At 35.8% G+C, this 23,666-nt stretch overlaps 1 protein-coding gene across 1 annotated transcript in view; it reads left to right on the top strand.

The window, feature by feature from the left end:
• Positions 1-23,666, top strand: part of LOC118739767 (cubilin homolog) — a gene marked incomplete at its 3' end in the record, with an annotated part of 488,997 nt that overhangs the window by 373,134 nt on the left and 92,197 nt on the right. Inside the window, 2 exon segments of the mRNA XM_036471274.1 lie at positions 251-412; positions 523-997. Of these exon segments, the coding sequence (XP_036327167.1) occupies positions 251-412; positions 523-997 (637 nt within the window).

The raw sequence follows: 23,666 nt of genomic DNA, 5'->3' as shown, positions 1-23,666 counted from the left end.
CTAACCGAATGGAAATGTTTTCTTGTGCTGACAAATTACTACAAGGCTCTTTCTTTTACTTTTTTTTTTGTTTCGTTTACGAGCCTTTCTCTAACTTTTCGCCGATCGAGAATCCCTCGTAAAACATAATGTTCGTACAATGTACGTTTTCTTTCTGGCTGGGAAATGTATTTATTACACATATAAATGTACATATGTAGATTTTTAAATAAAAGTTTTATGATTTCTATTCCCTCTATTTTCAAAAAAGACTTGTGGAGGATATCTGAAGGACTCTTACGGTTATCTGAAGTCTCGATTAGAGGAAGATTGCGTATGGAAAATTGACTCCGAAGGCACACAAATTTTCTTGGATATATTACAATTAGAGTGTTTCTGCTCAAAGGCGTCTAATTGTAAAAATGGTTTGAGAGTAAGTTTTTAAAAATGCAATTACATACATATGTTCTTATGTATGTATATACAATGAACACATACATACATACTTTTAATAAAAACGTAACCGAATGCTATATTTTTAAGCTAATAAATGGAAATGATAAAAGCGCGCTAAACCAGTTTTGCGAAAATCATAGATCCAACATCGTTTTGCCCACAAACTCTTTGGAAGTACACGCTTCGCAAATCGAATTTACGGCCAAATATAGCGTAACACAAAATTCTTGCGGAGGCATACTTACGTCTTTGCGGGGCATATTGACCTCCCCTCTCTACCCGCAATCTTATCCATCTAATGTAGAATGTGTGTGGGAAATTAAAGCTGCGGCTGGCAATAATATAGAGTTGGATGTCCAAGAATTGGATATCAGATCTTCAGAGAACTGCAACCAAGATTTTCTAGAGGTACGTCAGGACAATGAACGTGGTAGGATGCTTCGTTTATATTGCTCCAACGATACAGGGACGGACAAAATAGTCACATTTGAGAAAATGTGGATCAAGTTCCGTACTATTGTAGGAAGCACAGGCGCTGGGTTCAAGTTGGCATGGAATTATGGTGAGTGAAGATTTAACCACTTACATACTAACATTATCATGTTCAAATGATTTTTTAATACTCGCCCAATTCTCTTGCCCTTCATTACATTAAGGGCCAATTTCAAATGAATATTTAAACGGCACTTAAGTTTAATTTTGGATTGTTATTTAAATACCATTTAACTTTCGTTGGGTTTCAGATCAGTTTTATTTAAATACTAGCAGACCCGGCGAACTTCGTCCCGCCCAGGGTAGCAAACTCATTTTTGACTATTTCCCGATTTCGTCGATGAAATTCCCCGATTTGGCTCGAAATTTCGTAGAATTCCCCAACCGTAGATATCTGCTTATTTACAAAAAAATATTGAATGTATTTTGACATATTGTTGGTCTTTCTGTTTATTTTATTTTTGAATGTAATACATCTTTTTTTTTTAAACCAAACCTATTCTAAAAAGTTAGTTAACAAATGAAAAATAAAAAATGAGCATATAATATTTACATACATACATACAGTTGTCGAAAAAAATTTAGTCGCACAAGTTTTCACAATTTTTTTTTTGGTTATTTAATTTGAGTTATTTTTTACAAAAATATCCTCCTCAGTCCCGAGACTAAAATAATTGAAAAACTAAAAAAAAAATCATGTTTTTGCGTTATATTCTTCCCAAATAATTAGAAAACCCATTTTTTTTTATTGTAGCATATAAGGATTCTTAGCACTGGCAGGTGCAGCCAGCTGGACATTTGGATCGTATGCCAACGAAAAAGCAACTAATTTTTAAATTAAGAGTATTTTAAAACATTCAGTTAATTTCAATAAACGGTTAACTTAGTACTAATTTCTTACGAAGGGAATTCCATAAAACAGTGTCTATCGCTGGCAATGCACAAAAACACATTACAAGAAACGCATTTGAATCTGGTTTTTTGGTTACATCCTTCTTTACGGCATCTCATAAATTTATTTTTATCCTGGACACCACAGATGGGTAAGTGTCTATTTTCAGTCCTTCTCACATCTTTTGGGGGTAGGGCCTGTATGGACCTAACTCTTTTTGTTGAGACATCGTCTTCGATTTCGATGTCACGTAGCCTTCTTTTACCAGCACATGCGGACAAACATTCTCCTACGTACATCTTAAAATCTAATAGGTCCATCAACTCGCACCTCCTTGCACCACAGGAAAATTTGTCTTTTTTATAAAGAACCCAGGAATTACACAGTGCGAGATCAACCATATTCCAAAAACCTCGTGTGGGCCACTTCTTTGTTCTGATGTTAATACGGTAATAGGATATCAACCTGTCCGCAAGATCTACGCCTCCCATTGACGTGTTGTAACTTGCTACGAATACGGGGACAATTGACATTTATGTAATTTTTGGCTTTCTTATCCCATCGACGAACAGATATAAGTGGTCGTGCTCAAGTCGACGTGGCCGCCATTAGAACCGAACGACTGTCCATCCATTTTACAATCGCTAGTTTCTCATCTTCTCTCACAAATTCATTGAAGGTACCTCTGCCTCTTTTTAGAAGATCATGGTCGGTTGAAAGTTTTATTCGCAGTTCTTTGGGGATTCGGTTTTGTTGAATCGTGCCCGTAGCATATATTCCATTTTCCAGCAAAAACTCTAGTAGTTTTATCGAAGTAAACTATCGGTCAATAAATATTTCGCTGCCTTTACTAATATTTTCTGCAAGTCTTTGCACTACTGTTCCTCCGATACCTAAATCGTGGTTGCAAAATTTTTCAAACCAACAGGACAGGGTTTCCCCTTAACACATTGTTTCAATTGCGTGGTACCAGAGAATGGAATCATTTGTTCATCGATGCTCAGTTTTGCTGGCTTTGGTAGCAATTGACATTTTTTCAAAATGGCTTTTATTATTGGTTCAACTTTCCACAATTTGTTGTTTTCTTTTTGTTGTGGTGTAGCTCTTAAGTTGTCGACAAAATGCATATAATTTCTTAATTTAAAAAATCGATCCCTTGGTATCTGTGTAATGGCTGGAACATTAATAGCAGGTCGGTAGTACATCCTTACGCGCGGAAGTTTCATGCAACCAGCAAGTATGTGGGCCCCAGATAGTTTCTTGTACTCATTATAGTTTGAATACAAATTTTGGCCGTTTTCTAGAGCGTACGTATTACTTTGTTGTGAAATTTCGCGCCAAAAATCGTCGTCAAAATACTCCGAGAAATATTGGAAAGGTGTCCACTCAAATCTATCTTCTGCGTTCCATGCCTCGTCGGCAGCGGGAGTATTACCCACGACAAATTCTTTGGCTAGCCATTAAAGCGGTTTTTTATTTTGAAGATTTGAGGGGCTTTCATTTGCATCAACCAACTCTTGTTCAGCAACATTTTCTTCTTCATTATCAGATTCTGCATTGTAGTCAGAATCGGAATCACTTGAAGAAGCCACATTCGAACAATTAGGAACGAGTTCCAAGTCTTCATCGTCGGGCAAACCTTCAAAATCACTGTCAATGAGCATCTCCATCACCTCTTCTTCCGTAAAATGTTTTTTCGACATGATAGCTACCAAATGTCCAGCCCACTGAACATTTAAGAAACAGTATTCATATCCGAATTTTAATAAACTTATTTAAAAGATTTTTTATTTACCTTAAAGAACAAGTATTTTTCGATTGAATTTAATAAAATATTAAACTTGATTTGAAGAAATATAGCGAAAATATTAATTTGAAATTACATTCACAAGGACCACACGTTTTTTCAAATAACTGTTCACTTCTTGGATCGTATTACGACAGTATTGCCACAAACGTAAAAAAAAACAATTCAATTGTATACTTAAGATGTCCAGCTGGCTATAAAGTTGGATCGAATTGAAATAAATTTAAAATTTTTTATTATATGTCCATTTAAAAAGTGTCCAGCGGGCTACACGCGAGGACCGAGGAGGATATAGTTCATTCTTTAGCAAAACCCTTATAAATCCAAGTTTCATACTTTGCGCAATATTAAAAAAAAAAAATCAACAAAACGGCAAAACTAGAAAAGTCAAATGACAATTTGCAAATAGTGCTGCCATTGTTCTCTATTCGTTGCTTACTTAAATATTTAATAACTCAGGGCTGCATAATCAGTACTTTTCATTTTCACACCAATGCGTGTGGGTGTTCGCTGTTCTTTGTTTATGCGGAAAATGCAGAAAAGCGCAGTTAGTCAACGACGTAGCGTAAACGTAGGTTGACGTACGTAGCAGCATATAAAATTTACTGTTGATAGAGAAAGAGAGAAGCAATGGCAACGTCAACGCCATGCGGTGGTGAGTTTTCGTTAACACGCGAATCCCATAAGGTAGAACGTGTCTGCGTCAACCTACGCCTACGCTACGTCGTTGACTGTTTGCGGTTTTACAAACCACACTGGGGCTCTGCATGAATGCATCCCTGAATAAATCCCAGTGTTGCCAGGTCTTCGTCATGAGAAAACGTCACTCTTAGTCTGAAAAAACGTCATTTCCTACCCAAAAATGTCTTTTTCAAATGAATGTAGAAGAAATTGTGGAGCTCCACACCAAAACGTTTCATTTCCAAAACTCGAAATGTTAATGCAAATTCCTTGCATTTACTGGTATGTGTCCATATTTTAACAGAGGACCCGAGACAAAGCAACCACACCTTTATTGAGTCGTATTGAAATCACTCGATCGCACCAAAACGTAAAGCTGAGATCACACGATTGCCGTAAAAGCACCAATCTGAAACAATTTTTATGAGGAAATGTAGCATTTTGGTGTGGAACTCCACAATTGTTCTTATTAAACTTTTATTGTGTACAAAAGTATATATGTACGTAAGGTATATTAAAATGTCAATTCGACAGAGCACATTTAAAATTCATTGTAAACTGGTTTGAGATCGTTAATATAAAAATAATTTTATACATACACTTGTGACCAGCTGATTAAGTCATCAACATTTTGATCGATTTTGGCTGTTTCTCTTTCGTTTATTTAATATATATTATTTTTCCATAAAAGCCAAGCTCTTTAACAAACAAAATATAAATCCACAAAAACTGTACAAGAATTATAAAAAATCTGCAAATTTTCAGCTAGATTTTCAACTTTTTATTGAGATTTTTTAAATTTTTTTTGAGTACGCAGATAGCCCATTAAATTTCAGGGCAATAATGTGCAAGTTTAAAGGGGCGTTGATTTTTAATATTTGTTTCTTGTAGACATTTCGGTTGTCGAAAATGCTAAATTACGTTCTGCTAGGAAGGAGCATAGCAATATTTCAGTCTTTTTTGCGTTCATTACATTTTCAATGTAGTCTTAAAAAAGTCGCCTACTTTTTCTGACGTTTTTTGCGGCACAGCTATTTTGATGCTTTTGCGAGCGTGCGTGTTGCAATAGATCGGCTCTTCCTGATTCGGCTTTTAATGTGCAATTGCAAACATTACAGCAAGTCTCGTAACCTCAAGTGTTTACACAACCAGCCTTTGAACACGGGATTCTTAGTCCAAGAATCCAAAAAAAATCTTTTGAAGCAGCTGCAGCAAAACACAAAGAGTGTAAAGGTTTATTAAGAAAATAATTCAAAATCAGTTCCTCTTGCAAGATTTAGTAACAAAGAAAAATCACTGGGAAGTTAAAAAACGTCATTTTTTATACAAAAAACGTCCAAACGTCAACAGGATAGAAAAAACGTCCAAATGACATTAAAAACGTCAACCTGGCAACGCTGAGCAAACTCCTCCAATGGAGTCCCCCAATTAATGCATGGTATCTCTCTCTCTCGCATAACAGGCATATGAAGTACGTGGTTGGCTTGAGGTGCACCTATACACCATACGGGCTCATTGAGCTCGATACACAACCACCCGCAAAGGTAATCCCTACCTCCTCTACTACTCTAACTCGACCACAACTCCGTGTAATAAAATTAATCATTGCCTGTTTACTCTTACATACCAAATTTGTCGCAAGAGCAAAATTACACATAGCATGTTTAAAATAAAGTAGGAAATGAGTAGTCCACTTGCAAATAGCGTTATGTGATTTTATAATAGAAAGCCATAAATTTTCAAAAGCGACTACGACAACAAGTAACATTTAAAATGAATCTTTTTTATTATTACCTGAAAATTTGGATAAATAGGAGCCTTATAAAATTGTAACATAACATAACATGTCATAAGATAACATTAACAGTCTATACGACCTAAAGCAGCTTTCTAAGTTCATCAGAAGATTGATACTTTTGAAAGTTCATAAATAAGTATTATAGCGACTTTTGGAAGAAGACTTAACATTTGATGCTATTTTTTCAGAATATAAAAAGATTTTGCACTCTGTTGTTAGTGGACACGAAACTACTTTAAATACTGGTACGTAATCCGCCAAAAACTAAGAATCGAAACAAATTTTACATAGCGCACTTTGCAAGTAGACTACTCAAATGTATTTGTAGTTTGAAAATTTTTGCAATTTTAAACATTCTATATATGTGTATTTATGTGTATATTTTAAAGATCTCAAGTTCAAAATCAAATACTGAACATCTTATACGTATATTTATACAGATTCTTGTTGAAACATAGATACTTTTCAGTAGTAGTTTTACATGCTCTTTTTAGAGTGTACTTGCTATTTATTATATTTACTTTGCAAAATACTTATGCACAAAAAATGTACTCTATAAATTGAAATTACAAATGTTTCATTTTATGCACATGTATTCCAAGTCCTTAAGATGGGTTAAATTATGTATTTTTCTTGAAAATGTTTGGTTTTCTTACAAATTATGAGATGTATATGTAAAAAAAGAGAATTGGATACATTTGGATAAATTTTTGGCTTGGTCAGGGATACATTTTCTTGAGACGGCGCGGCAACACTGGTGGGCACTACCACAAACAAGCGTGAGCTAAAAGGGAGAATGTGTTAGTGTGCCTAATTCATTTAGCATTATATTGTGTTCTCATCGCTGCCCAATCGCTTGTATACGTACACGCAGCGTTGCCGCCACTCAAAGAACTTTCTAAACAAGATTAGACGAAAAATTTACCAAATGTAAGGAAAAATAACCAATTTTTTTTATTAGATTAACAATTCAGGTCATCACACATTCTTTTATATAGTACGTATAGAACAAGTTTACAAACCAAAGAAAATCAATTTTTATTTGCATTTTTGAAAAGTTAATCCTTTTAAGGCTGTAATATGTAAATATATATTTTATAAAATCATTCTTCCCGTATTAGATGCATATGTATGAATGTTAATATCTTCGTAAACAAAACTCTTTGTAAGAATCAATGAAATACCTAATCAGCGTGAGCATGATTAAATTAAAAATTGGACTTATTAAACTATATCGTTGCTCAGCGCGAAATACTCGTATTCACCGATCGTAGTACCGCGTATACGACGGTAAATAAATTTTACAAAAGCGCAAAAAACCGATTTTTTCAAAACTGTGGAATGGTGTTTTCACTGAGCCTTCTTGCTATAAGATTATTATTATTAATCTTAACTTAAATTAATAAAGTAAGCAGTAATGGAAAAAGAATAACCAAATCCCTTCTTTATTGTACATATGTACATGACGTGGTATTGGATTCCCCATATACGAGGTATTTACATAAGTACTATCTAAGTATGCATTGATTGAGGAAGTCTTTAGCCGAACCTGTATATTATGTATTCTGTATATCATAAAAACAAATACATACATATGTCAGTAATATTAATGCATACATTCCAAATATTCTTATTTGGTTTCACTGCTGGGGCTGCCACTGCTACTGCTACTCTCCTCAACCTCGAGAGGTGTAGCTGGCCTATGCCAATTAAAAACTACAGTAAAGATTAAAAAATAACCAAAACGGGAAAGATCTTAACAACTTCACAGGCAAGAAAAACAACCAAAATTGGTTAAAAGTAACCAAAACGGCAACACTGCGTACACGCGACGCTTACGCTCTTTTAGCACCTGCTAACTCTCTGTCCATGCCTGTCTATGAGTATGGGATTGATTTCAACTAAATACATACATATCTCCTTCAGTGATGAAATTGATGGTACAATTGTACTTTTTTGGTACATTTTGGAAGCCAAAAGTACATTGGTACTACATTGACATTTTTGATATATTTTTGTAATTATGTCGAAATACCACACTCTATTTACTTGGAGTTTTGAATTCTTGTGCATAATAATATAGTCATATTTTTGTACCATATTTAAATACGAGGTGTTTATTAAAAAACGAAACTCTTACTTAAATAAAAAAAAAATGCTGTCATAATAGGTCTTTTCGTAAAATTGTCCAGTAAGTACTAGCAGCCAGAGAATAATAATCATAGCGAGTGAAATTGAGGGGAAGACTAAAATACCAGAAAAAGTTATTGAACGCAAAACCAGTAAAAAAGTGCAACTTACGCCATTCTGACTTTCTGATAGGTAAATTTGGTAGGAGCATTTTTGTATTCTCCACAGAAAATCATCCAACAGCAAAAACTCTGAGCAGTTTACAAAATTTGCAAAAACTTGCAGTCTTCGAAACAGCTGATAACTTTCACAGTTGCAATAGGTGGTTCATTTGGTAATTTATTATCCGCTTGGTGCATTGTCCCCAGTTTGGAATTTTTTTACTATTGAATACTTTTGTATAGGAAAAATATTTTTCACATATAAATGAATTATCTCGGAATGAATAAGTTTTTTTCTAACAAATATTTTTGATACCATATTATGACCCGTTCAATAATAAAATAATCTCCTCCAAGCACCCTTCCTTGTTTCACAAAAATTAAGTAGATATGGCTACTAATGTGCCTTTAAAATTATCCCATTTTCGTTTTAACGATCAACTGACAAATTCGGTCAGAACCTTTCAGCATTATTATTTTGGTATATTTCTGGGAAAAATATGGTACAGTTGAAACATTTTATATGGCAGCCATAGTTGTTGCACGGAAATTAGAAAATTAGAGATTAATAGTAAATTAACTAAACTAAACTTTTCTTCCTTTCTTTTGTTTATTCATGAACACAAGTGTGTGGTCAGCAGACTTTTTTATACCCGAGCGCACTTGTGCACAAGGGTATTATAACTTTGTTCACATAACGGTTGTTTGTAACAGGTAAAACGAATCGAGATAGATATAGACAAATGTATACATAAATGATCAGGATGAAAAGAGAAATCGATTAAGCGGTGGCTGTCTGTCAGCCACGCCCACTTAGTGTTACATGTGTATATCTTGGCAACCGCTGCACCGATTTCTTCCAAACTTGGCACAGTTATTGGCCTTGGTACAGGATACCAAATGGCCGAAAATTTAAAAAATCGGACAATAACCACGCCCACATTCTATATAACGGTAATTTGGAGAAATACGAAATCTTCGATAAATCCGTAAATATTGAAGCTAATTTATTCAAAATTGATGCTTGCAACAATTCTTTATCAGGAAATACGCTTATCATAAAATTTTGGAAAATGGGCGTGGCACCGCCCACTTATGATCACATATATGTATCTCGGTAACCGTTCTACCAATTTGTACCAAACTCGGTATGGTTATTGTGCTTGCCACATAAAAGCAAAACGTTCAAAATTATTGAAATCGGACTAAAATTACGGCTTTTCATATAACGGTAAATTTTAGAAATGCTCGAAACGTCAATATTTCGAAATTTAAGGACGCTAATTTCTTCAAAATTGATACACCCCGGCTTACCATGTAGCGGTAGCTTTCGGAAAGGTGAAAAGGCATATATGTAATACTTGCGCCGGGTATTTAATGTTCGGCCCCGCCCGAACTTAGACTTTCTTACTTGTTATTTGTAAGTTTTCGCAGGTAACATTTTTTCCAGCAGAAAGCGGCAGATCCCAGTGTCATTTGGCTATCTCGATTTCCCCCACTTTTCAAGATTTTAGGTACGAGAGCACTGCTATTAACTTGTTTATTTCTATAAAAGGAAATATTTTTGTGAAATTTCCATTCCGTGAAATGCAACGGGTTTTTTTTGAAAATTTTTGATACTACTAGCACTTAGATAATAAGTATAACTTGTATGCTTTTGTTGATTACCCTGGCGTTTTGGTGGCCTTTTCAAACAATTGATTTGCACTTATGTTTTCCACCTTCGACACGCCATCTCATGACTTTTACACAGAAAATCTAAAAATATATGTATATTATATGTACAGTAAAACCCGCTTAAGTACCTCACGAAAAATGTCAGCTTTTTGAGGTACTTAGGCGGGTTTGGTACTTAAAAGAACCCGCTTAAGTACCCCGATGCGGGTACTTAAGCGAACATAATTATTGATGTAGTTACATCTTTTTGTCAACTTACATAAATATGTAAATCCTTGAATAAAACATAAACATTTAATGAAGGATACGTATTTATTTAAGATTTTAAATTTAAATACAGTTCATTCCCTAACAAATACCATGTAAACCTAAGCTTAAGATTTTATAGAACACTTGAAGAAAAAAATTCATGAAAATTAAAATTTTTTTTCTCAGATGTGTTCTTTGAGTATACAGTTTTATAGCCCATTCAATTTTAGAGCAATAATGTGCAAGTTTCAAGTGGCTAAAAATTACCGTGAATTCTTTATAATTTTTTTGCGGAAGGTGTGTATCGCTGCCCCTGAGATTCAAAATATGTAAATATTTTAAGGAATTTTAAAAGAGCACTTAAAAGAGGAAAATTATAGGTAGAATGTTAAATGGGGTACAAAAAATTGAGGTACTTAAGCGGGTTGGGTAAATAAGCAGGGAGGTACTTAAGAGAGAGATTTTCTACAGATTATATTCAAAAATTCACATTGCCCAAAAATGTTGGTTACTTAAGCGGGTTAGGTACTTAAGCGGGGGGTACTTAAGCGGGTTTCACTGTAACTATGTATGTATGGTCTTTTAAATGTTGGTACTTTCTCGGCTTATTTAGTACACTTTTTTGGCCATTTGGTACAAAATTAAAAAACTCATTTATCATCCCTGACCTCCATACGAAGTTCCAGTATTGTACCATTAATAATTTGAGAGATATGCAATATAAAAATTCGGTTTCTATGAGAGGTGTCACACCCACCTTTCCACCAGCTCCCCTTTTCTTCATGAGTATGCGATTGATTTCGTATATCTCCATACCAAGTTCCAGAACTCTACCATGAACATTTCCAAAGATATGCAGTATGAAAAATTCGATTTGTATGGGAGGTGCCTCGCTCCCTTTTCCAATAGCTCCAATTTTTCTCTAAGAGTATGCGATTTATTTCGTATATCTCCATATCAAGTTCCAGAACTCTACCATGAACACTTTCAGAGATATGCAGTATGAAAAATTCGGTTTGTATGGGAGGTGCCACACCCCTTTTTACGATAGCTCAAATTTTTCCCCAAGGGTATGCGATTGATTTCGTATATCTCCATACCAAGTTCCAGGACTCTACCATGAACACTTCCAGAGATATGGAGTATGAAAAATTCGGTTTGTATTGGAGGTGCCACGCCCCCTTTACATATAGAATTTTTTTAGCCTAAAACCATCCTTGGTACACGTGCGGCAGTTGGCAGTTTCAAAAAAATCCGTTGAGCCGTTTTCGAGCTTTGCGAACACTAAAAAACGGCTTTCAAAATATATATTAGTATAGATATATTATATATTATTATTATATTTTGGCTGTATCCGTTTTTTCTGATTGGCGCAATACAATCTTGCCTAGTGATGAATTCGCCCCTTGATATGGTGGTTGCTCAAATCTATTTATATTCGAAATTGCATGAAAATTGGAAAACAGGATCCTTTAAGCTTATCCAGGCAAAAAGCTACCTGCTTTCAAAATTTTAATCAAATCGGACCTAGATTCGATTGTGGTCAACTTCGCGGAAAAAAAGGATCCTATATGCTAATCTAGGCAAAGAGTACCTACATACCAAATTTTAAGCAAATCGGACCATAAATACCATTTATTCGAATAGATCGGTTCCTGGTCCACCTACCGAAAAAAAGTAAATTTTATTTGGCCTAAAATATGGTGGTTACAGAAAGCTATTTATGTAAAAAATTTCATGAAAATCGGACCAGCCGTTCGCGTACACAAAAAAGGAAATTCTCTTTATATAATTAGTATAGATGCCAATACAATTGCTTGCTCCTTGAAATTGTTGTTGTATTTGCTTGTTTGCTTACATTTTGCACTGAAGTTCCGATTATTATTTGCCAATATTGATAAAAGAAAGCTATCTATAGCCAAATTGGCCATTTAAGTGCAGTTTAAATGTATTAATTGTTGAAGTTAATCAACAATCTCTACTTAAATACGCCATCTGAAATTGGGCCTAAGCGGCGAATACATGAGGAATATTGTTACAAACACAAGTTTAAAGCATACAATGTTACCCGTGTATAGGCATGTTTGAAACAGTTGAAGTTATCAAAATTTTTTGATTTTGATGCATGCTGGAAAAAATGTTACTGTGTGTATGCAGTGATGCCAGATTGTAGGTATTTCCCTATTTTAGATATTTTGCAAAAGTATTAAAAGGGAAATTTCAATTAAAAAAGGGATTTTCATTTAACTCAATTTTGGATGCATAATTGATCAGTATTCAAGAATATTCGGCACTCTTGCGTAATTAGTCGTTCTGAAAATGTGATGTGGAGTTAAATTATGTACACTTATTAAATATTATAAGGACAATTTTTAAATTTTCCTCCCGCTAACCAATTCAAGCGCTGAGTAAGAAAGAATCTTTTCAATTGTAGCTGGCGTTTAATGTAAAAAGCGGAACAAATTATCTGATGAAATGTTAAATAGTACATGTATGTACATATGTGTATAAAATAACGGTTGCTTTTGAATAATAAAGTCAAATTCTTCAACGTTAAAATCACCAAAAATCATATTCGCTTACACAATGCAAATAATTTGTAACAGTGATAGCTTTAAGAATTGGCGGAGTTCAGCAAAGCGCGCCAGTCGTTTCCCTTCTGTGCCAACTGACGCCAATTGGAAACGCCAAGCGAAGCCAAGTCCTTCTCCACATGATATTTCCATCACCCTCCCTCTGCTACCACCAGCGGGTTTCGAGTGGAATACTTTCAGAGCTGGAGCGTCGGTGTCCATTCGAACGACATGGCCAAGCCAGTGCAGCCGCTGTATTTTAATTCGCTGCATTATGTCCATGTCGTTGTAAAGCTCATCGTTCCATCGTCTGCGGTATCGCCGTCGCCAACGCGTAAAGGCCCGTAAATCTTCCGCAAAATCTGCCAGCACGGGCATGATGAGTGACTTATAGAGCGTGGTTTTCGTACGTCGAGAGAGGACCTTACTCCTGAATTGCCTACTCAGTCCAAAGTTGCACTTGTTGGCAAGAGTGATTCTGCGTTGGATTTCCATCATGCTGACATTATTATTGGTATTTATGCTGGTTCCCAAGTAAACAAAATTCTCTACTTTCTCGAAATTGTAACTGTCAAAAGTGACGTGGGTGCCAAGGCGCGAATGTGCTTACTGTTTGTTTGATGACAGGAGATACTTCGTCTTGTCCTCGTTTACCAGCAGACCCATTCGCTCTGTTCCCTTATGCAACTTGGAAAAGGCAGAACAGACTTCGCGGTTTTTCTTACCGATGATGTCAGTGTCATCGGCATAAGCCAGCAATTGGACGCTGTTGCAGTAAATTGTTCCTGAGCGGTTCAGTTCAGCAGCTCTTATTATCTTCTCCAACATCAGGTTAAAGAAGTCACATGAAAGGGAGTCGCCCTGTCTGAAACCCCGAACGGCTCGGAGAGGTCTTTCCCAATTCTGACGGAGATGATGCTATTGCTCAACGTCATTTTACACAGCCGTATGAGTTTTGAGGGGAGGTCTAATTCAGACGTAGCGGCGTACAGGTATCTCCTTTTAGTGCTGTCAAAAGCGGCTCTAAAGTCGACAAATAGGTGGTGAGTGTCGATCCTTTTATCGCGGGCCTTTTCCAAGATTTGGCGTATTGTGAATACCTAGTCTATGGTGGATTTGCCAGGTCTAAAGCCACACTTATAAGGCCCAATCAGTTCATTGACGTCTTTCACACAATACGCTAGATAAGACCTTGTAACCTATGCTAAGAAGACTGATCCCGCAGTAGTTGGGGCGAATGGCGGGGTCCCCTTTCTTGTGGATGGGGCAAAGCACACTTAAATTCCAGTCATCGGGCATGCGTTCATCTGACCATATTCTGCATAAGAGTTGATGAATGCATCTTATCAACTCCTCACCGCCGTACGTGGATAGCTCAGCCAGCAGGCTGTCAGCTCCAGCAGCTTTGTTGTTTTTCAGCCGCGTTATTGCTATTCGTACCTCGTCATATTCAGGCGGTGGAACGTCGACTCCGTCATCACCGACTGCGGGCTCGGGTTCGGTAACTAGGTCGCCATTGTTGTTCTTACAGGAGTACGCCCTGGTCTTGAAACCTTCCGTAAGTAGCTCTTTGGTAAAATTTTCGGTCATTCTTCCTGTCGGCCAGCATTTCATACTCTTCGAACTCACGTATTTCGGCCTCTCTCTTCTTATTGCAGCAAATACATCTCGCTTCCCTCTTCAGATCCCTATAGCGGTCCCACATAGCGCGCGTTGCGCCCGATCGCAGCGTGGCCCTGTAGGCGGCATCTTTTTTCTCTACAGCTTCCTGACACTCCTCATCGTACCAATTGTTCTTTGGGGCTCGCTGAAATTCGACTACTTCTTCGGTGGGGGTACTTAATGAGCGGGAAATGTGGTTCCACTGCTCGCATATGTCGGTTTGTTGAAGAGTGCTCTCCGAGAGCAGGTGTGAGAGTCGAGTAGCGAAAGCACTGGCTGTCTGTTGTGATTGCAGCTTTTCGACGTTAAGCTTTCCTTGCATATTTGGGCGCACATTTTTTGCTGCACAGAGGCGGGTGCGTATCTTGGCTGCCTTGTTAGTGGTCCTAGTCGATGTTTGGGCCTCGGAGTGTGCGTACGTCTAAAACACTGGAAGCGTGCCTTCCGTCTATCACAGCATGATCGTGCGTGCGCTCCAAGCGTTCATAGAAGAGATTCTTGGATGCCTCATCCTTCTCTTCCATCGGGGCATGGGCGCAGATGAGCGAGCTGTTGAAGAATCTCACTTTGGTGCGAATTGTGGCTAGACGCTCGTCCACCGGGGTGAACGACAGTACTCGGCGACGGAGTCTCTCTGCCACCACAAATCCAACTCCGAATTTGCGCTCCTTTACATGGCAGCTGTAGTAGCAAGGCCCCAGACATTGCTTGCCTTGCCCCGTCCAACGCATTTCTTGGATGGTGGTGATGTCAGCTTTTGTTCTTATGAGGGCATCAACCAGCCGGACAGAGGCACTTTCCCCATTAAGGGTCCGGACATTCCAGGTGCATGCCCTTAAATAGTAGTCCTTTAAACGTTTGCCGTGGTCGTCATAATAAGGGGGTCTTATCCGAGGCTTTGAATTGCTTCTTCATTGGTAGTGGTTATTACGTGACGGGTCCCAAACCAAGTGCACAACCCACAGCTGGGACAGGGGTTGTTTCGCAACCAAATACACGTTTATATAGCGAGCCGCTTGCTCCAAGCAGACAACCGGTTGCAGCCGCACCTACTGGTGAACAGACGCTGCTGACTTCAGTGAGCGCTTAAACCGAATAAGTCGGAGTGGCCCCACCGAAGCTCCCTCTCTTTCTGCCGTGACCCAAGGCTCCACTCGGATTGGTTACCACATCTTGCACATGGGTTGCTCACTTTGCCTAGAGTGCGCGAACGAGGACGCAAGGGTCGGGATTGAGTATAGCCATGCAACTATAACTGCATACCCAGCGCAACAACTATAGCCCATTGTACTCCAAACTGTGCACTCGGACTGTGTTAAGTATATCAAATTGAAAGAATTTTCTCTAATCAATTCAATGATTTATATTTTATGTGAATATATAGTGCCCCAAATATGAACTGGGCCGCGACATTTTGGCTTATTACTTTTTTAATGAAAGTATGGCTGATTACTTACAAACACCATTTAAATCAAAGTTTCATATTTTATGCAAAAATTATGAAAATTCTGCATTTTTTTAACTTAAAATTTTAGTTTAAAAAAGTGCACTTACCGTTGATTTTTTGCAATTTTTTGTTGACGGTGTTCCGCATTTTTTTCTATATAAACAAGCAAGAAAGTCTAAGTTCGGGCGGAGCCGAATATTAAATACTCGGCGCAAGTATTAAATATATGTTTTACACCTTTCCGAAAGCTACCACTACATGGTACGCCGGGGTGTATAAATTTTGAGTAAATTAGCGTCCTTAAATTTCGAAATATTCAAGTTTCAAGCATTTCTGAAATTTACCGTTATATGAAAAGCGGCCGTAATTTTAGTCCGATTCCAATAATTTTCAGCGTTTTGCTTCTATGTGGTAAGTACAATAACCACACCGAGTTTAGTACAAATTGGTAGAACGGTTACCGAGAGATATATATATATATGACCATAAGTGGGCGGTGCCACGCCCATTTTTCAAAATTTTATCATAAACGTATTTCTTAATAAAGAATTGTTTCAAACATCAATTTTGAATAAATAAGCTTTAATATTTACTGATTTATCGAAGATTTTTTATTTCTCTAAATTACCGTTATATGGGATGTGGGCGTGGTTATTGTTCGATTTTAAATATTTTCGGCGATTTCGTAGGTTATATAAAGGCCCACAACTACGCCAAGTTTGGAAGAAATTGGTGCAGCGGTTACCAAGATATACACATGTACCCATAAGTGGGCGTGGCTACGCTCATTTTCCAAAAATTTATAATATTCTTATTTTTCGGCTAAAACTTATTGTAAATATCAGTTTGAGTGAATAATCTTCAGTAGTTACTAAAATATCGCAGTTTTCGTATTTCTGAGAATTACCGTTATATGGGAGGTAGGCGTGGTTATTGTCCGATTTTGCCCATTTTCAATACCGTACTACGTCAGAAAGAAGTGCACGTACCTAGTTTCGTTAAGATATCTCAATTTTTTCGAGTTATCGTGTGCACAGGCGGACGGACGGATGGACGGACGGACGGACGGACAGACAGTCACCGCTTAATCGATTTCTCTTTTCATTCTGATCATTTATGTATACATTTGTCTATATCTATCTCGATTCGTTTTGCCTGTTACAAACAACCGTTATGTGAACAAAGTTATAATACCCTTGTGCACAAGTGCGCTCGGGTATAAAAATGTTAGAACATACTTTGTATGGAAAAAATTCGTAACACCGTTATAAAAAAATTACATCAGGGTAAGTCCTAGCTACTTAAAATTTTGCATACTGCATACATACCATTTTGTAAAGATGCCGATTAAAAAGTTTACAATTTCTGTAAAATTTTGCAGAATTTTCATAATTTTTGCACAAAGCCTGAAATTGAGACTTATGTGGTGTTTGTTGAATATTCAGCTATATTTTCATAAAAAATAATAAACATTAAAAAAACTAAAAAAAAATCAAAGAAGGACGTAGTTGGGACTTGCTTTTTGCTAGTTTTGTTATGAATGGCTTAAATTTAAGTGCGAAGTTTTATTCGCAACACTTAGAAAATAACGAATGAGTATAAAAGAGCACGAGTATCGATGTGAAGCAAAACTCTATGTGAATAATTGTATCATGGTGCCAACATATTTTATTGTTGCTTATTATTGCTCTCAGACAGACATGTGAGGGAGTGAGTTGGACATTAAAAACTGGAGTTTCGAATATATGGACATCAAAATACAATTAAATAGTTGAATTATTAAAAACTTAAAAATCGACCGGCTTGTTCGATATAAACTAATGGTGTTTTCTTTTCTCGAAATAATGTTGGCGTGTTTTCTTCAGCCCTTTCACAGCTTCACGTGTTCATTTCTCAAAATATCGCCCTCCGACTAAGCAAAATACTTTATACCAGCGATCCGCAGAGAGAGCTTTTTCTCCTATACAAAATATAGAAAGCTTAAAAGAGCTTTGCCCGTGGGCAAGCCAGTGCCCATCAGTGCTTTATACTAATATAGTCATTTTTCAGGACGAAAATTAACCTAGTGCAAATGTTACAATGTAAGGCAAAATTTTTCAATGAAAAAGAAAACGCTAAAAGTTAGTAATTGATCTCTTTTTTTACATTTAAATAATACAAACATGACTTCTGATGTAAGTACAACGACAGTTTCTTTTGTTAAACAAAAATAATTTGTAATGAATTTACTAGTCTCTGTTTTTGTGAGTTATTTAACGAGTGGTGTAAAGCTTAGCTACGTATAACCTTTATTAACCAAAAAAAATTTGATGATTTTGCTAGTCTTTCTACTTGCGATTTCTTCAAATGAAACATGTGAATTTTAGTTGAAACATTGTAGCCGTTTTCAGCCGCTTGTTTTACCAATATTGCCGGTCGACCCAAAAAGTTCAGGCAACACTGGTTATATCTGCCTCACTGCTCGGGCAACCAGCCATCCAAAAGTTATAAAAGGGAGAGCACTTACCTTAAATTTAGCGAATGAAATAAACTCCACCAATGGGTTGGCTGCTCTGTCGAGAGAAATAAATTCATTGCATAAGGGCTATTCGCGATTCGGTGCATAAGAGCTGACAAATTTATGCAATTGCAGAAATATGCCATGGATTGTGAGCGACCTTTATTAAACTGTCATGGTAAAGCTTTTGCAAAACAATTTTTGTGCATCAGCTTTGGTTTTCTTTATGAATGCAATGCATAGCATTTTTATGCTATGGATTTTCGGTATTGCAAATTTCTTCTTTTTTTTTAGATTTTTCGCAGGGATTGAACCCGCGTCATCGATGTGCAAAGTTAGAAGCCCTAACCACTGAGCTATGCACACCCCGTAAACGTTTGTTGCTTATCCATTTTCTTATTCAACCTACTACTATCAAGTGCAGCTGACTCGTCGCTATTTAATCTTGAAAGCGTGGTGGTTATTGTTAATTCCGTACATGAAATAGATTCATTGCATAGTTTTTTTAAGCAGGTTCATTCCAAACTATTTATTTGTCAATTTTTGTTATGGCGTATTAATATTTATTTCAATAGTATTATTGAGCTTTGTACCACGATTTGTTTGTTAGGAAAAATGGAAAAACCACACTGCTTAAGCGGAAGAAATTATTCGCCGCTATTTAATCTTGACAGCGTGGTTGTTATTGTTATTTAAATACATGAAATAGATTCATTGCATAGTTTTTTAGGGCAGGCTCATCCCAAACTATTGTTTGCAGGTTGAACAAGGAAATGGATAAGCAACAAAAGCTTACGGGGTGTGCATAGCTCAGTGGTAAGCGCTTCGAACACGCGTCGATCCCAGCGAAAAGTCTAGAAAAAAAAACAAGTAAGAAAGTCTTAGTTCGGGCGGAGCCGAACCTTAAAAACGCAAGTATTAAATATATATATTTCACCTTTCCGAAAGCTACGTGGTAAGCCGGGGTGTATCAATTTTGAGTAAATTAGCGTCCTTAAATTTCGAAATATTGAAGTTTCAAGCATTTCTGAAATTTACCGTTATATGAAAAGCGGCCTCAATTTTAGTCCGATTTCAATAATTTTCAACGTTTTGCTTTTATTTGGCAACCACAACAGAGAACTTAGATAGATAGAGAAGGTGCAAACTGAAAGTGGAAACTATTCGCGGACGAAAAATTAACAGCGTTAGAAAAGTTCAAGTCGGAATGTAGAAATTCTGTTAAATTTAATGTTGATAACATAATAAAATGTTGAGCAACTTAAAATCTACTCTTCTTCGTGTTGCGAGCAAATAAACGAAAATATGGCAAATCTAATTTTCATTAATTTGTAATTTTTGTTAAATCTTTTAACTTGTTCTCTTTTTGTGAAGATGCAAATACAATTTAATAAAATTATAGTTTTGCATAAAATTTACACACATACATATGTACATGTATGTACACTGGCAATCAAAAGTGAGTGCATGGTTTTTCTGTTTAATATTTGCAAAGTTTTTCAAGTTAAAATATTTTTTTTTTTTTTTATAAAAATGTGGTTCATGCTTTAATTAAAACTACATAAGCCAAACTTTCAAACTTTACACAGAACATAGAAAAATTCAACGAATTCTCGTCTAAATTTTGACCTGTTTAATCTGAGTTTTTAGAAAAATTTTGAGTACGCAGATAGATTGGTTTTTTAATTCTAGTGGAACCAGATCACGTTTTAAGCGGCTAAAAAATCGGGTTGATTTTTAATGATTTGTTATTGCTGACGGCTTTTTGCACTTTTTACCAAATAAAAGGGAATTTCTTGTAGAATTAAATGCGCATGACCGTTTGCAAACAAATAAAAAAAAAATTTGCGCTATTTTATACAAATTGCACTTGTTATATGCATAAAACCGCAAAACCCGTCGAAAATAACAAAAAATTTTAACTTAAAAACTGCAAATATTAAACAAAAAACACCATGCACTCACTTTTGATTACCAGTGTACATATGTACATATTTGTGTTTATAATTAACTACTTATGAAATAGTTTTTGTGGCACGAATATATACATATCTACTTGCGCTTTCTAAAAATGGGAATAAAATTTGGATTCGCATACAATTTTAAATCCAATAACTAATATTTTAGTTAAAACATTTACAATAAAGCTTTCAGTAACTTTTGGCAAATTTGAGCGATTATGAGAAATTATGCATGCGTTTGTACCTACATATCCATTTATATTATTTTAAAAAAGCTAATAGTAAAATTTAAAATGGAATATGGATATGACAATTTAAAACAAGTAAGAAAGTCTAAGTTCGGGCGGAGCCGAACATTAAATACCCGGCGCAATTATTAAATACATGTTTTCCACCTTTCCGAAAGCTACCGCTACACGATAATCCGGGGTGTATAAATTTTAAGTAAATTAGCGTCCTTAAATTTCGAAATATTGCAGTTTCAAGCATTTCTGAAATATACCGTTATATGAAAAGCGGTCGTAATTTTAGTCCGATTTCAATAATTTTCAACGCTTTGCTTTTATGTGGCAAGCACAATAACCATACCGAGTTTGGTTCAAATTGCTAGAACGGTTAGCGAGATACATATATGTGATCATAAGTGGGCGGTGCCACGCCCATTTTCCAAAATTGTATCATAAGCGTATTTCTTGGTAAAAAATTTTTGCAACCATTCATTTTGAATAAATTAGCTTTAATATTTACTGATTTATCGAGGATTTCGTATTTTTCTAAATTACCGTTATATGGGATGTGGGCGTGGTTATTGTCCGATTTTAAAAATTTTCGGCCATTTGGTATGTTGCAGCAGGACCAACAACTGTACCAAGTTTGGAAGAAATTGGTGTAGCGGTTACCAAGATATACACATGTAACCATAAGTAGGCGTGGCTACGCCCATTTGCCAAAATTTTTTAATATTCTTATTTTTCGTCTAAAACTCATTGTAAATATCAATTTTGAGTGAATTATCTTCAGTAGTTACTAAAATATCGCACTTTTCGTATTTCTGAAAATTACCGTTATATGGGAGGTAGGCGTGGTTATTGTCCGATTTCGCCCATTTTCAATACCATCCGTCCTATGCCCAAAAGAAGTCCACGTACCAAGTTTCGTTAAGATATCTCTATTTTTACTCGAGTTATCGTGTGCACAGACGGACGGACGGACGGACAGACAGTCACCGCTTAATCGATTTCTCTTTTCATTCTGATCATTTATGTATACATTTGTCTATATCTATCTCGATTCTTTTTGCCTGTTACAAACAACCGTTATGTGAACAAAGTTATAATACCCTTGTGCACAAGTGCGCTCGGGTATAAAAAAAAAAAAAATTATTACTTGGTCCGTCCGGGATTTGAACCAAGACAAACGGCGAGACGCCAAAAAGTTGCATCGCCTCTAGCGTACCGCCACAGCATATTACTGAAATGGCAATCTCTAAATGACTACATATATGAAATTTTTTATTCATCCCAAAAGACAAACGCATAAATATGTGTGCATTTATAAATCGTGCATAAATATGTACGATTAGTCTGCTTTCGTCTTCCCCTCGCCGTCCTACAACCGCAGACAAATTATTAAATTTCTGCGAATTGCCACGACGCCACCAAAATTATCCCTTGGTTGACGAAATATTTAGGTTTTCGCATAAGTTTACATTTAATAAAGCCATACTCGTACATTTTATATGGAGAATAATATTAATTAATTTAAAATTCTGCATGTAACCATGTTCTCGACGATACATGTAACTTTCATAAAGATTAAACATAAAAATTGTGCTTCATTAACAGTTGCTACCAGCTGAAACCAAAAAAACTATGTCCGCTAAAATGGGTTAAAAGCAAACTGGAATTGATATTTTTTACACGCATACATGCATACATTCATATACACATGTACAGTGGAGTAGCACTAGCTTGAACATTGCATTGCTTGTACTTTGATGTGTTTGAATCTTTCATGGTACAGAAGATTTGCTTACGGGTGAAAAAAATTAAAAATCATCCGTGGATATATGTAAATATATTTTTATAAACGCTTTGAAGCATAGACATTTTTAATATTAAAAAATAAACAAAATAATTTTTTTGCATTTATACAAATGGTGTTCAAGGCACATTGACCCACCTGTACAAAAATCGCGGCGCGTCATGGACAAAAATTTTACAATTTCGGACCGAAAAATGTGAAAACGAGCTCCGATAAAACCAAATATGTTTGTGATTTTAGAAGTTTTGATTTTATTAAAAAAAATTAATGTATTTTCCTGCAGAAAACGTACACTTTTATTTAATGTTTATTAAAATTACACCTTAAAATACTAGTTAGTGGTTGAAATATTGGAAGGGAGTAGAGAAATTGAGTGTTTCGTCAAAAACTACCAAAAATTACCAAAATTCGAGATAACTTATTTTACTGGATATAGAGAAATAATTGCCACTTTTCACTTGGCTGGCCGCGATTTCTCAATTTTACATTTTAGAATTTTTGTGTCGAATTGACAAAGTTGCGCTTGCGGGTGATGAATTTGCGGGGAGATGTGCTGCGGCTGTTTTTATGAATGAATTTACTTGGCCTTGAGAAATATGCGAATGCGGTTATGAATGAAATAGTTATTGTTGTATTTGAGTATACGTGTAATTATGTATGTATATATGTGCGTAGTATTTAGGCAGCAATATGCACATATGTATGTATGTACTTATATATGCATGTAAAAACGTTGTCAATTAATGTAGCATGTACATATAGATATATGTATGCGTGGGAAATGCATTTTCATTAGACTCCAAAACTATTGGGGCATTTTCGTAAACGAAATAAAGTCGACTCTTAAGTTAAAGTTTGTCAGCCCCAAATAAGAAGAAAGTTAGTATGTACATACATATATGTAATATTATGTGCATGTGCAAGAACGTTATCAATAAATGATTTTGGAGTATGTGTATGTGGTACATATGTACACATGTATGTAAGTACACATGTACATACATACATTCAGATGCGATCAACTAATTAACAACGAAATTCAATATGATATGGTTGCAAATTATGTTTATTTATTTTTAATGATTTTCATTTAAAATATAATTCAATCTGTAACAAAAACCACAATAATAAAAGTTTAAAAGCTTGCACAAATTGCAAAAA

Source organism: Rhagoletis pomonella, unplaced genomic scaffold, assembly GCF_013731165.1.
Source record: "Rhagoletis pomonella isolate Grant_MI unplaced genomic scaffold, Rhpom_1.0 Rhpom_scaffold_00005, whole genome shotgun sequence".
Lineage (NCBI taxonomy): Eukaryota > Metazoa > Arthropoda > Insecta > Diptera > Tephritidae > Rhagoletis > Rhagoletis pomonella.
This window is presented reverse-complemented; position numbering and strand designations above follow the sequence as displayed.